Here is a 13,399-nt window from a genome sequence, read left to right on the forward strand (position 1 = left end):
ACTTGAAAAGAGTTTGGCAAAACTGCAAACCTACCAACTACGGTAAGGCAAGTGTCCTAAGAGATCCCTGGTTGCTACAGAGGATCTTTAATGTTCCACATGTTAGATGGGGCCAACTAGGGACAGGACATCTGTTACTTATCTATTCTACAAATCTGTCCTTTATGGGAGAGCAGGAGAAATACTTTTGTTGAAAGAAGGCAACAAGAAATCCCTTCTAAAATTTTCCACAATGTAGAAGACACAGAAAACATGTCAAACATGACTTCTCTGCCTAATAAGAACGAAGTTGGAATTCTTGCCCTCAACATAATTCGCTGTATGTGGCAGAAGGCGACTGTACATCACCCTACATGTGCTGCATCATGCCGTAAGTCTCTTAAACCAGAGGAGAAGCAGATCACAGTTGATAGGGAGAAGGAAAAAAATAGGCCTGAAAACATTGGACATAATTCAGCTTCCGATCTGATAGAAAATCAGGTTGCATAAAACTGTGGCAGTTGCTTTTTGCATCTCATTAACCCTTTAATACCAAGTATATCATATTTGATACATGAGATTTTGAGATGTCTGCATCAGTGTGATATTTTTGTTCTTGATATACCTGACTTAGACAATCAGACACATGTAGTGAACAGAAAAAGTATAAAATGTTATACAGAAATGCCTAATTTATTAGCAATGGTGCTAATAAGTGATATAATTTAACTTATGAAAAAACAATTATCTTTCTTTTCCTTTGTCAGAAAGTTTAATGACAACCCTAATTTAAAAAAACTGAATTTTCTCTCAATTACTTCATTTTCCAGGCTTTCAAGAGCTAAAATGGATAGGGCTGGTCAAACTGATATGGTCCCTGCAAGACCCACTGTCTATTATAGCCGGACCTAAGCCTCAATTTGATGAGAATTTCATAAGTCCAACAGGCAGGAAGACACACTGGACAAAGTAAAATCGAATTGGAAGGTGAACCAGGCAGAACCCCCCTCTTACAGGTTTGTCTGGAGAGAAATAGTAGGTTTAAACAAATAGGCAAAATCAAATATATGCAATCAATAAAACATTTCAGTTAGCAGTCAAATTGAATCATGGTAGGAGCTCAGGATTAAACAGATTAATTGAAATAGTGACCCTCTTTCAGCTTCAAAAAAAATAAATTTGTGACAAGAATGATGTTTTTGAGGGACAATGAGTGACAATGCAGAATGCGGGTGGCTTTTTAAGCTCGGTTTCTTTTACAACTCACTTTTACAGTGTTGCTCTAAATAGTGCTCCCTTCGTATGAAACAAAAAAATATCTGTGAATACATTCAATTAAGAGCGGCTGGACTGTATTCTCTACGTTCTCAAGAGTCTTTGCTTCTGTCTGTATCTAGTGTCCGCACTGAAGCTGGAAAGACAGCTTTTCAGTACTCTGCCCCCACAGAATGGAACAATCTTCAGAAAGACTGGAAGTTGAAGGATTTGATTCCAATCGGACATTTTAAACGATTGCTCAAAGGTTTGGAAATGAGATCTATGGTTTGTAACTGTTTTATGAATTTCTAATTATGTAATTGTAAACTGTAATGTAATTTGTAATGTAATCTTTTGCCGCTGTCTTGGCCAGGATTGTTAATCTCAATGGGACTTTTCCTGGTTAAATAAAGGAATAAATAAATAAAAAAAAAATAAAAATAAATAAAAAATCTTCAGCAAACTTCCCCACAAGCTTCCTGGGAATCACCTTTACTGTTCATGGACTAGAAAAGATCCTCTTGCATATAGTCTAAAAATTGAATTTCACAGACACGTTCATTGACAGACTATAATGGGACAAAATGTTTAAAAAGTTGAAGAGCTTATACATTTTTCCTATCACACTGTATGCCATAGCTGACATCCTGTCTCAGCCCATTTCAGAAGTCACACTTAGTTGCATCTACTGGACCTAGACCATTGTTAATCTGTTTTATTAAGACTGTGTGTATAACACAATGCAAGAGTTGAGTGTATGTTCTGCCTTAAGCTTGATTACAAAAGCACATTTAACCCTTTACCAGAGTTTTATAACCTTGAAATGAAAACCTCACACACATTGTATAAACAGTTTTGCAAATCAGCCCTGCAGTGTTTGGGTCATGCATGGGGGAAAAAAAGACACATTACTCTTGAGCAGAAGTAAACTGAGCTATGATTATACAGATACTCTTTGCATGCACATGTTCCACATCTTTCGCCTCCGGAAGACCTTCTGTTGTACTTGTGCCAGTATCTCTGCTGCTAGGCCACAGTTTGCAATAATGTAGCTTGCCAGATCGGTAGGTTTTTATTATCAAAGCTAGTGAAAAGAGCAGAAAGACCAAACATACCTCCCGCCACCTGTTGGCTTTCCATGCAGGGCATCCTCCAGCTCTGCAGGCCTTTTGTGTTCTTGGCCGGGGCAGATGACTGCAGTGGGCTTCCTCTATTTGGGTTTGGTTCTGGAAAACACAGGCTATCTCCCGCTGTTTGGTGCCACGGCCACAGCTCACCGAACACTGTAAAGATAAGAAGCCACACTTTTTTATCAAATTGTTTCAATAACAATAGAATAGAATAGAATAAATCTTTATTGTCCACCAAGGTGGAAATTATCTTTAGCTCACCATACAGGCAGTACTAAAATACAAATGCTGACACAAAATTAAAAACAAAAAGAACCAAAAAAAAAAAAAAAAAAATTAAAAAAAAAAAAAACCAAAAAAAAAAAAAAAAAAATTAAAAAAAAAAAAAACCAAAAAAAAAAAAAAAGAAATTACAGATAAAAAAGCGTTACAGTAAAATAAACTAAGGTATTGGAGTCATATGAGTGGATGCTATATTTTTTTAATACAAAAAAGTGATGGCTTTTAGGACAAAGGACCTTTTTAGGGAACCTTTTGTTCGGGGAACCCTGTAGCGCCTCCCTGACCTCAGAAGCTCAAACTGGTAGGACAAAGGGTGAGCGATGTCTGCTACAATTCTCTGAGCTTCTGGGGTTTCGCCACAATTTCCCAGCCTCTTTCACATTTCTGTTCAACCTGTCTTGCAGTTGCACCTCAAGTGATCAAACCACACACAGAGGGGAAAGGTTGTCTTCCACCTTCAGCCACACTCGGTGTCAGCAATGTCACTCAACGAATGCATCTAATTCAGAGTGGGATAGATCATATGATATACAGCACCCTCAATTATTAAGATACCTTGTAGGAAATAGACTGTGTGTATAATGCCTGATAATTTATGGTGGAAAGATCAAGTTGAATCAGCTTTGAGGGCAAGTTTAAGGAATCAGCTTTTTACTGCAGCTCTCTGCATAGTAAACGTTGTAGTCGTTGTTTAAACAATGATACACAATCAACCAGTGCCTCTTAGGGAATTGCTAGAGTATCATCAAGATTCAGACAATCAGAAAAAGCCATCCATCCATCCATCCATTTTCTAGCAAGCTTATCCCGAGTGGTGTTGCAAGGTTTGCTGGTGCATATCTCCAGCAGTCAATGGGCGAGTCGCCAGTCCATCGCAGGGCAACACAGAGAAAAACAGGACCTTCACGCACAAACTCACACCTAAGGGCACTGTAGAGAAGAAAATTAACCTAACAGTCATGTTTTTGGACTGTGGGAGGAAGCGGAGTACCCGGAGAGAACCCACACATGCTCAAGTAGAACATGCAAACTCCATGCAGAAAGACCCTGGGCCAGGAATTGAACCCAGAACCCTCTTGCTGCAAGGCAGCAGTGCTACACACTGCACCACTGAGCAGCCCAAGAAAAAGCCGTCATTATAAAAAAAATCAACTATATAAATATGTGCTTTTAAATATCAATATATATTCTACAAAATTAAATAGCTTATTTTTTGTTGTTTAGTCCATTTTGGTCTGAGACAATTGTTTTATTTTATGTCACAGTAGACCTCTTTCCCATGTATGTTAGGCATAAATCTGAATACATCCTTAATACAACAATACATGATGCAGTAATGACCCGAAATCCTCAGTGAAATTTCTTGTAGGAAATATTAGGAACGGAAATAATAGTGTGAGAAATTTGTTTTAAAATAGAACATTTCATGTCACAAAATGGTAGATTTTTATGATTTCTATGAACAAAAAAAAATAATTTCATATTTTTTCTAAAAGATCAGTAAAGTTAAGAGATAATATTACTGAAACAAATCAATCAATTTATTATAAACTTAAGCAGGGGTATCAAAACATAAGGCAGGGCTACATTTGTCCTACAGAAAGCAGAAATGAACAGAAAAGGTTTATTCTGATTTAGAAGTGGATCGTGAGAAAAAGAGGTAAAAGAAATCTTCAACAGATTGGGTTTAAATATCTGGCTTTAACTGTTGGGTGTGTATAAATATCTGGTTTTAAGGATTAAGCTGAGCAGGGTTTTTTTTTTTTTTTTCCATTTTGCACATTGTTTCTTTGGTCGTCCTTTTTATATCTTTTTTAAATTTCATTTATAACTTTGATCATAAAACAAACTATTTTCAACATTTTCAGGAAGGAATTTAAACAGATTGTTGAAACAGCTGTGTTTTGATTTGTTTAATGCTCTAAGTATTATCAACCAGAAAAGGCGAAAGCAGATTTCTTCAAAAGCTCTTGGCAAGCATCTCTCACACTGAGGTAAAGCCACCGGCTATTTAACCTGTAAACACAGCACTTACTTAGAGAGCTGTTGTTAATGACTGAGGCCAAGGCTGAGAGAGGAAAGGATCCATACACAACCTTTGTGAGAATCATCTGGTATTAATAAGCACCCGAGGAGGAGAAAATATAATGAATAAAAACCAGACAACCTGATGACAGCTCTGAAGAAAAAGGTCTAAGATGGCTCACCCAAATTTTTCAAGAGATTTTGGTTCCCATGTGGCTGTGTAGTAATTAGGGCACCTATTTCCTTTCGACGAGTGAGCCCCCCTCTACAAAGCCACTACAAAGAGGGAGGGATGGATTAAAATACACAAGATACATAACTTCCAGTCCAGATAAAAAACATAATGTACCATTGTGTACTAATTATGACCTCAGAAAAACTGCATAACAACAAGCACATAGTTTGATGATGACCGCACAGTATTAAATTGATACTGATACTCTACTAATCATTTAAAAACTGATAAATGTTGGAGTGCCATTTCAAACAAAGCCGCCTTCTGCCTTTTCTTGTCGCTGCGGGCCGTGGTAAACGCTGCACAAACACGCATCCTGCATGCTGTAATTACTGTGGCATTTTAAACACAGGGTCCTCTCAGCTGACGGCGCACATCAAAGCAGAGTGACTAGCCCTGAGCACAGCAGATACTCTCTGCACACGTACTCATAAATGATAACAAACCTTCCTCGCTGAAGAGACATGCAAACATGGTGGAGGTGGGGAGGATGGTCTGGGAGTGAGAAAGGGAGGGGGGTAGCCCCACCTTACTGGAGTAGAAAGCAGGAGGGAAGAAAAAAGGGAGGAAGAAAGAAAATTTCAGCCATATAAGCTATGCTTCCCCCAGCTGAACTGTATCTACAGTCGAATAGAAGGGAATCAAAGAAAAGCAACACTATATGGAGACTTGCTCCTCCCGAAAACCTGCCAACCTCCTCTGTCAGCTATTAGATAATCAGAGCTGTTGACTGGGAAAACAGTGAGTGGCCAGGCCTCTTGGATTGGAGGACAGCTTCATCTCTGAGATCAGCAAGGGCAAGAACTCTAGGACCTCTGCTCTAAAGATCCACAGCTGTGAAGCTTTAAAGGTAGGTCCAACAAAAACTCTATGATGCTTCTATTGAGTTAAATCATAAATCTGACCTATAAAATGCATCTTAAAATAGTATTGGATCCCACCATAACTCATGGAATTCAGAAACTTTAAAGAAATACTGCTCTAGTTACATTTTTATATGAGGTATTATGTCAAATAGCTGCTTTGGCAGTTTTAAAAAGTGTTACGCTGATGAGGTTTGGAATTATTAGGAACATGTGTCATCGTCTGTCAAACTGAGTGGAGAGCAAAACACATAAATCAACAACTCACACGGGAAATTAAACTCTCCAGAGACAGATTTGCTCTCCCACATCGTCGCAGCCATTATTTTCGCATGGCTTGGTGGGATAAGTCCTGTATAATCCGAGGAGTCTCATCTTAGCATAATGTGGATTACCCTAAAGTGGAATGACTCAGCCACAATAGGAATCCAGCCAAATAAAACAACTTGAGCGAAGCAGGCTTTTTTTTCTCCTTTTTTTTTTTTTTACTAGAGGGAATGTTCCACAAAGAAAAGCAATTTAAAATGGGGTTTTCCTAATTTTAAAGCTAAATACATAATGTGTACTAAAACAAACCTGAAGAGATCTTAAAAAAATATGTTTGTAACCATATGAAATAAGGAATAAACTATAATTTAAATCAGATAATGTTTTTATGCATTAAAATGTATGTTGTAAAAATAGCAGTTAAAAAAGGTGAACTCAGCTGACAAACATCTTTCCTTATGCAAAACGTCACTGTCAAAAAGACAGTTTGAAATGAACAGAGATGGATAAGAAAATCTGTCTTTGAATAGAACTGAAAGATTTTCACTTTGATCAACCCAAACTGATATTTTTTCAAATCATTAAATGCATCACACTAAATTCTACCGGGTCGCAATACAACAATACTATGAGGTATGGAACTTTTTCTATAATAGAAAACTACTTTTTTCTTTTTTTTTTTTTACAATCAGTCAGATGTTTAACATTAAGTAAAAAATGAAGCACAGAAACCAAATAAGCAATTAAAACAATAAACAGTTTTCTATATGACGAGACTTTTCTGAAACAGTCAGTCAGGCTGCAAGAGAGTGAGCGAGAGCCATACTTCAGTAAATAACAGAAAGCCCAAACAGAGTATATCAGGGTTTTACCTTTCAGACATTCTAACCCGTTTTTTGAACATGCATACTTAGGAAAGGTTGGCATCATTGCTGCTGCTGTAGAATAATAATTTAAATTTAAAATATAAAATCTGCATTTTGTGCTTGTTTTTTTAAAGTAATAGTAAATTTGGTTTTAGTGTTATACAAGAGTGCCTGCTGAAAAAGGCTAAGGTCAAATTCCAGTCACACTGCAGCATTATCTCAATGTGAGAGAATGGTAATATCAAGCATATGGTAATTGTACACAAGTTCTTCAAAGGCTCTTGGAGCAGGAGTCAACTTGCAACTTTGGACCACAGGAAACCCTGTAGGTATGTCCAGGGTTAAATTTGATTAAATCTGTTATGCACAGTATTTTGGACAACATATGGAATGCTAAAAGTGAACCGTGACACACCAGTTTGCACATAGCACATAGCAAACAGCACATAGAGCAGTCTGCTATTATAGCTGGGAACAGAATGTACTTTAGGATAATATCCATCCTTTTTTTATCAGCAATTTTTCAGAGAATAAACTTGTCTTCTTTCTTTATGGTTCTGTTTTTACAGGAAGGAGATGAAGGACCGAAGTCCAAACAACACATGCCATCATCATGGTGGTTGGATCAATGACATGGGGTAGAAGAATGTCAAGAGTCTTAGATCTAGAGCAGAGTAGTACATGGATAGAATTATAAAGTGCAATTGTTTTCTCCTTATCCTGAATACAGCTGATTGCATGTCGAAATGACTTCCTGTTTCCGTCTGTGCAGTATTTGACGCACTATTACAGGAAATGCAAACGCAGCAAAAACCCTGCCTGGCTGACTTAAACAGACTATTCTGGAGTCTGTCTGTAAGTACAAATCCTCCAGCAACAAAGAGACAGACACCCCTAACCCTACACGTACACCTGTAGTTAAAACTTGCACATGATCTGGATCAATACCAAGTTTTAATGAATTGTTCCTTGGCATAAGATGCACCTCTAGTAGAAAAAAAAAATCCTTCAAATCTATTCATAGGTCAACTCATCCTGCTAACAAACAAGCAAGACTCCCTTTTCTTGTTTTTGTTTTCAGTAAAAAAGCGCCTTACTTGGGAGAGTGGCGGCCAAGTGGTTAGGGCATAGAGCTTGGAATCCTGAGGTTCTGAGTTTAAGCCCCACTCCCACAGAATGCCACTCTGGGTCTCTGTGCAAAGACCCTTAACCCCACACTGCCCCACGATGGCAGCCCACCACTCCCCAAGCGGATGGGTTAAATGCAGAGGTAAAATTTCTCAAATGTGAGATCAATAAAGTTCAGTTAATTAAGTCTAATGCTAAAGTGGTCAATAGTCACTGCTGCCACCCTCTGGCTTAGGAAGGAAGTGTGTTTTCCACCAAACATCCCTGTCTTGATGTCAGAGAATCTTGTGTATCTTGGCATTAGGCATACATCTGGAAATAATTTAATAAAACTGACCTTTTTTGTTATTTTGAAAACAGACAAACTAACCTCAATGAAAACATGGCTTCAAAATTAATGCAGTTTAGTTGTTTCAATCTATTCATTTATTTAGGCCATTTTAAAGTTATATCCAAAAATGTTTAAAATATTTTAGTAGCACTAGGAATATGTCTTGTTTTTCTATAAAAAAAACAAACAAACAACAAAAAAAAACTTACTGTCCCATTTCTCGCCATGTTTGATTAATTGCAAACAAAGATGACATGGAACACAGGCCTTTAAAAGAATAACAACCAAAAGAAAGAACAGAATGAATCTGATTTTTATGTGAAAGCTCAAAACACAAAGGCCAAGACCAGCTGTAACGTTCTAGCGTAAAGCTCGAACCAGAGGTCCCAAATCCTCTTCCTACTAAATGCCACACAGCTGCATATCTAATCAGTCAAAGCAGTCAGCCATCTGAAGCTTAATAAGAGGACGTTTGGAAAAACTTGGACAGGAGGTGGATCTTGGAGTTGTGCTTCAAGGAAAAACGATAAGAGAAAAGAAAATATTAAGGACATAAGCCCAATGTTAAATGCTTTAGCTTTTGTGGTTGATTTTTAGCAATAAAAAATCCTATGTCTCTATTCTTCCTTTACTACCAAGCTTCATCAATGTCTTTTTTTTAGTTTTTTTTATTCCAAGACCCTTTTTTACCACCTAGAAAAAAGATGATAGCAAAAAAAAGGGTTAGTATAGGTTAGTAATCATTTAGTCTAGCAGTATAATCTTAAATTCTTATTCAAATGTTTAATTTAATTAAAACTGCTTTGACTTTAACTAGACACTAAACTGACAGGTAGCAAACTAACATAGGAATAGAGTTTAGCGACTGAAAACACAAATATACACCGCTATCATAAATTTCAGCATTTTTAGAATTATTACATCCCTTTTTGCAGACATAGATCATCATCGTCTTTTCAAATAAGAAGGATGCTTTCTGCCATACTCATTTTACTCCATCAGCCTCATGATGCTTAAAAGTCCAGGGCGGACTTGGCCTCATTAAACCCCAGTTCTATATACTGCTTCAAGTATTGAGATTACACATAAACTTTACTAAATAACTCTTAGTTCTCAGAAGGCTTTCTACAGGATTTCGGACTGGGTTTATGGGAATGTTGGATCCTTAACCAAGGTTAATATATTTGAGGTCAGAGACTGATGTTGGACAGGATGTTTCAACATAACACCATTGCTCCATCTACCCTGCTCTGTTTCTCCTTATACATTACATTAGCTGCGGTATGAAGCTCACAGAAACTCCAAGGAGCATTCATAAACTGTTTATTATAAGCCTGTGAGTAAAGAAGTCTGACCAAAATAACTCCATGGGTTTAAGAAAGGTTAACAGTTCTTTACTTTGTGTTCCTAGGCATCAAGATATTTTTAGGAGATAGATGTGCAATGGGTGAGTATACTATGCGCAGAAAAACTAAATTTGTTGCTTTTGTTTGGCATTTAATGTTTAGTATTTAGGTTTTGATCACCTACGTTAATATATCTTTAATACATTTTCTAGAAAAATCTGGATGCTGTGATTCTTCATTGTTCTTTAGGAGCCATCCGGTTTCTGAATATTTACTGGGAATTTAAAGCAGAGTCCAGCGACAATAGAATCAAATCAAATTTTTGCCGATGTAACATATTTTTGCCATTACTATGCTGAGTCACAGTAAATGCTCTTAGAATTATGATTGTTACATATTTGTTGTACATTTCACAGCTTTGCAGAGTGGATGCTATATAAATTAGGGGTAAGTTTTTCTGTCAAATTGGATTCAGAAATTTGTGCAAGCTGTTCACGTTCCTCCATACCAGGCTGAGTCATCTATCACATCATGTGCCCTGGTTTTTGCACTGATCTGCATCCCTTTATGTAACTGGAAGGGACAATCCTAACCTGCCTCTAATTATGAGTATTAAATTTTCTAAAATGCATTCAATTAAAAGGTTTATTAGGCCACCTTTTATTTTTGCATTAAGGTAATATAACTTTACAATGCAATCAGATTAGTGATGTTCCTTTTTTTAATGACCACACACAGGCCACTGCCCATGTGATGAATATTGGAGGTTGATGAATATTTGATTTGACACAGCTGTTAGTGTTGTGTATTAATCTGCACTAATCATAAGATAAAATAAAGTTAGCTTTGGGACAATGTGCACTTTAATAAGTGATGACACTGCTTTGTAAAGTCAGTTAGCAAATCACTAATTGTTCAACCTGCTACTGTTTCAGGTTTTTGCCATTTTTTACTAATGTACCACATGTTTAGAAATGTTACACATGTTTAGGGGGCATCCAAACTTGCAGAAGCAGTTTGCACTCTGGGATTTAGCTGGAATTACATTATCCAACAGGTTGTAGAAAAGCAGATGCTTCCTGTCCGTGTCAAGGCAAGGCCATGCCCTGTCATTCAGCAGACCTGGGAAATCCTGCTCTAAAGGCTAACAGACCCTGGTGCCCTGTCTCTTCTCATTTCATTTCACTGCATCTGGTCCAGATCCCCCCCAAACAGTCACATATTCCTTACTACAGTACAGTGTAGGCTCCTTTTTTTTTTCTTCTTTATTTTGAGGAATTTTTTCGGTTAGACCAAATCTAACATGTAAATACTTAGGAAAATAGTACATAGTTTTAAAATTATTTTGATTAATCACAAAAAAATATAAAGTGTAGCTTTATCAGATGGTCAGACCTGCCTAGTCAATACATTGCAAAATAATCCTTATAAATTAAAAGATGAATATCATTCCTTTTTGTAAAATAACTCAAGCTAGATTAGATTAAATGGAATGCCTATCTGAAGAGTAAACTGCAAGTCTTACAACAGAATTTCCAGTTTGATTAAGTCTGTACTTTGACTAGGCTTCCCTAACACATGTCTATGCTTTGAACTACTGTAAGAAACTGCATTATTAGATCTGTTGTTCAGCTAAATGGTATGCAAAAACTCTCGTCCAACTTTGAGTCTTTCTTCAGTCATGATTAATGACAGTATTGTTCTTTATCAGTGGCGATTTCCCATTGGTAATAGGAAAGCTAAACCTCCCCTGTAAATTTCGAAAAATTATTGGTAAAATATGCATTGTCAAAATATGCACTGTCAAACATAAATCTAGTTATTAAACTGCATTAAATATGCACTAAAATCAGCCTGATTTCATGATTATGTTGCGCATTAATCAGCTGTTTATTCTGCTTTCAAACGCGATTACCCCTCCACTCTGGAGCAGCAGGGTGCTGCAGTCAGCCTCTATGACAAATCCCTGTTGAGGATTGAGCCTCGGTCTATTAAGGTAAGCAGGGAGAAAGTACAGCCCTGATTGGATAATACGCAAAGATCGTCACTTCCAGTGAGTCTAAACCTCTTAGGGGGTCTATGGAGCAGGGGCGGGTCATGAAGCTGGCTGCTCGATGCTGATTGGCCAACATTTTTAAAGATTTTTGACTTTCAGTGGCCAGACAGTGAGGAGGTTTTCCTCATGAGTCGTGAGAGAAAAGTGATCAATTAGTCAGATCAATCATCTTAGGCTTAACTTTTGTCATAATTTCAGGAGTTTATTATTTTAGAGCGTTTCAAAGCAGCTATTTTTACATGTTGTAGTACTGTTTTATGTCTTTCAACATTTGATAATGCAATACATGTTGCTTGGCTTTAATTGACACTAAAGACACCAGAGAGCAGCAGCCGCCACTGTTCCTTATGTATTTCTAATCACTTTTACATCAATTCTGACCAGATCCTGAGATACTTCTAAAAAACTCTAAACAATCCTTCTGTCACCAGTATCTCTCTGGCCTGTCCACTGTTAATATAAGCCAAGCCTTTTCTGTTAGTTCCTCCTGTCCCTGACTTTGTATTTAGCATTCCACTTAAAATTTGTTGAACTAGGTTTTATTTAAAGTTAAAAGGATGTGAATACAAATGTGCACTGTTCAGATTGTAAAAAAAAAAAAAAAAGACAAAATTGAAGATCATGTAACTTTTTCATTCGACTGAGCAGTTATGTGTTACTCTGGTTTGGTGTGATGCATGAAATTCCAGTACATAACAAATAAAGTCAACTTAAAGTGACAATTTAAAAATGAATTGTTTTCTAATGCACTGTAAAAAATAGAGGTATATTAGTTCTGTGCAGTGAAATCTATATTTTTGTGTCCATTTTTAAAAATAACCCCTTTTGTTTTTTAAAACTTCCTTTAAACCTACACTTAAAGCAGCCTTTTTAGCAGATCTTATCAATCTTCAGATAAGGTCTCCCTAAAATCCCCAAGGTTTCCAAGGTTTGCAGTATTCCTTTGTCCAAAGCAATGCTTTGCTTTTTCCCACAGGGGCCACAGTGAAACATCATCTCCCAATGCATATTCAAGGCAAGGCGAGATGAGAACCTTGTGCAAGTAAGCACCAAGGAGAACCTTTCATCTACTAATTTGGTTTCTCAAACTTGACTGACAGGAAACACCAGCCCAATGATGTCACACACTACTGACCCCTAGGTGACAGGTTTGAAGAGTGTTCATGCTCATAGCTCTTAGGCTGCAGTTAAGAATGTTAACGTGGACATGTGGTTTTGATTTGAAGTGCTGTGATTAGCTTGCAGACGCTCTGCTGCCACCCCTCCCCTTGATGGAAAGCACATATTATTTAACAGGAAGTGGTATGTTTTTGCTTATGAGAAGAAGACATAAATTACTGAGATCGTGCCTGTTAAACTAGGTTAAGCACAACCATATTGTTGGGGGACATACATGCATTTAAAGTAAATATTATTGTAAATAATGAAAAAAGTTGACATTATGTTTTGTGAACTATGTGTAATAAATGCAAAAACTCTTTGGTGTCTTTTCATTATTTTAATATGAGAAATTTTTTATATGTACAGCATTGCTTTTACATAGAGAGACAGAGAGAGAGAGAGAGAGAGAGAGAGATAGAGAGACAGATATATATATATATATATATATATATATATATATATATATATATATA

General features: G+C 36.9%; 1 protein-coding gene and 1 long non-coding RNA gene across 2 annotated transcripts in view; one reads left to right on the forward strand and one right to left on the reverse strand.

Moving 5' to 3' along the window:
- The window catches only part of adamts20 (ADAM metallopeptidase with thrombospondin type 1 motif 20), a 134,184-nt gene that overhangs the window by 16,854 nt on the left and 103,931 nt on the right, over window positions 1–13,399 (reverse strand). Inside the window, exon 29 of the mRNA XM_015382335.1 lies at window positions 2,352–2,519. Within this exon, the coding sequence (XP_015237821.1) occupies window positions 2,352–2,519 (168 nt within the window). The remainder of the gene's footprint in view (window positions 1–2,351; window positions 2,520–13,399) is intronic.
- On the forward strand, window positions 5,451–10,507 carry LOC107089503. Its single transcript, XR_001481444.1, has 4 exons — window positions 5,451–5,758; window positions 7,474–7,542; window positions 7,677–7,759; window positions 9,775–10,507. It is a non-coding gene; the product is annotated as an uncharacterized LOC107089503 (long non-coding RNA).

This window comes from Cyprinodon variegatus, unplaced genomic scaffold, assembly GCF_000732505.1.
Source record: "Cyprinodon variegatus isolate N-32 unplaced genomic scaffold, C_variegatus-1.0 Scaffold255, whole genome shotgun sequence".
Taxonomy (NCBI): Eukaryota; Metazoa; Chordata; class Actinopteri; order Cyprinodontiformes; family Cyprinodontidae; genus Cyprinodon; species Cyprinodon variegatus.